Source organism: Buceros rhinoceros, unplaced genomic scaffold (assembly GCF_000710305.1).
Source record: "Buceros rhinoceros silvestris isolate BGI_N320 unplaced genomic scaffold, ASM71030v1 scaffold8015, whole genome shotgun sequence".
NCBI classification, from domain to species: domain Eukaryota; kingdom Metazoa; phylum Chordata; class Aves; order Bucerotiformes; family Bucerotidae; genus Buceros; species Buceros rhinoceros.
In genome coordinates this window covers 30569-32029 of record NW_010411107.1, presented here as the reverse complement: position 1 = coordinate 32029, position 1461 = coordinate 30569, and the positions used below count along the sequence as shown (strand labels likewise).

The 1461-nt window shown below is 52.2% G+C and overlaps 1 protein-coding gene across 1 annotated transcript in view; it reads right to left on the bottom strand.

Annotated features, from left to right (window-relative positions):
- Positions 1 to 364: 364 nt before the first annotated feature.
- Positions 365 to 1461, bottom strand: part of LOC104493229 (FYVE, RhoGEF and PH domain-containing protein 5-like) — a gene marked incomplete at its 3' end in the record, with an annotated part of 22262 nt that continues 21165 nt past the window's right edge. The window contains exon 3 of the mRNA XM_010135878.1: positions 365 to 522. Coding sequence (XP_010134180.1) covers positions 365 to 522 — 158 coding nt within the window. The remainder of the gene's footprint in view (positions 523 to 1461) is intronic.

Genomic DNA, 1461 nt, shown 5'->3' with positions numbered 1-1461 from the left:
TTGGTGTCATTTGCAAACTGACTGAGGGTGCCCTCATCCAGATCATTGATAAAAACTGAGGCCTGGGGGACACCACTTGTGACCGGCCACCAGCTGGGTTTAACTCCATTCCCCACCACCCTCTGGGCTCGGCCATCCAGCCAGTTTTTTATCCAGCGAAGAACAAACACATCCAGCCATCGTCAGCCAGTTTCTGCAGGAGAATGCAGTGAGAAACGGTGTCAAAGGCCTTGCTAAAGTCCAGATAAACAAGATCTACAGCTCTTTCCTCATCCACTAAGTGGGTCATCTTGTCACAGAAGGAGATCAAGTTGGTCAAAGAGGACCTGCCCTTCAGAAATCAGTGCTGACTGGGCCTGATTACCTGGCTGTCCTCTACATGCCACGTGATGGCACTCAGGATGACCTGCTCCATGACTTGCCCTGTCACTGAGGTCAGGCCTGTAGTTCCCTGCGTCCTCCTTCTGGCCCTTCTCGTAGACGGGTGTCACGTTGGCTAGCTCCAGTCCATTGGTACCTCCCCTGTTATCCAGGATTGTTGGTAAATGATGGAAAGTGGCTTGGTGATCACGCCCGCCAGCCCCCTCAGAATTCCTGGATGTGCTGCTCCTGCTTCAAGGCACCTGCAAAAACCTGCAGAGCCAGTCCATGTTTCATGCTCAGCCACACGTACCCCAGGGTACGCCGCTGTTTGCAGGCACAGCAGCCCTGCCCGATCCTGCAGCTTTAAACCTCTAGAAAAAACAAAGCCAAAGTAAAAGCTGGACATGCCTGAAAACAAAACACGGCGTCCTTGGGCCTCGGACAAGTGGCACACCCTCTCCCTGCTCTCCACGGCATGCTGGAGGGGCGGTAAGCTCTGGTGGCCTCAGCTTGTGCTCAGACTGGCCCTCTGGCCCTTGTCCTGCATTTCCTGTAAACAGGGAACACTTCCTCCCCAGAGATGACCTGGCAATGAACTAATGAGGGCTGACGCTCAGCCACACCGCACCCAACGCCCTGCCATGCCAGAAGGTACAATGGGGTGGCTGATAATACATAATAGGTTATTAAAGGCAGCTCTGCCCTTCATAGACTCCTTGGAGCACATTATTTACATTGCACTTTAGCCACCACAGAGCTTCTCCTTTCATTAACTCATTAGCCTCACGGGTATCCAGAACTTTTCTATCCAGCAGCACCAGCAGAGGTTTGCCTTAGGGCATCAGCACAGCTCTTCTTATGCTTCTCTTCTTTCTTCTTCCCCTTGCTAAATCACAGCCCTGTTGTTCTCTGGCACCCTCTTGTTCCACACCTCTGGTAACCTTTTGCTATGTTGAATCCTTGCAGTGCTTGGAAACCTGAACCGAGAGGGGCAAAACGAAAACCCGAGTGTTTGGCAGTGACAAAAGTCTCTGTTATGTGCTGTGAAACTCTTCCCCCTTCCCCGACCATGCAGGTCATACATCTGCATCCTGCTGA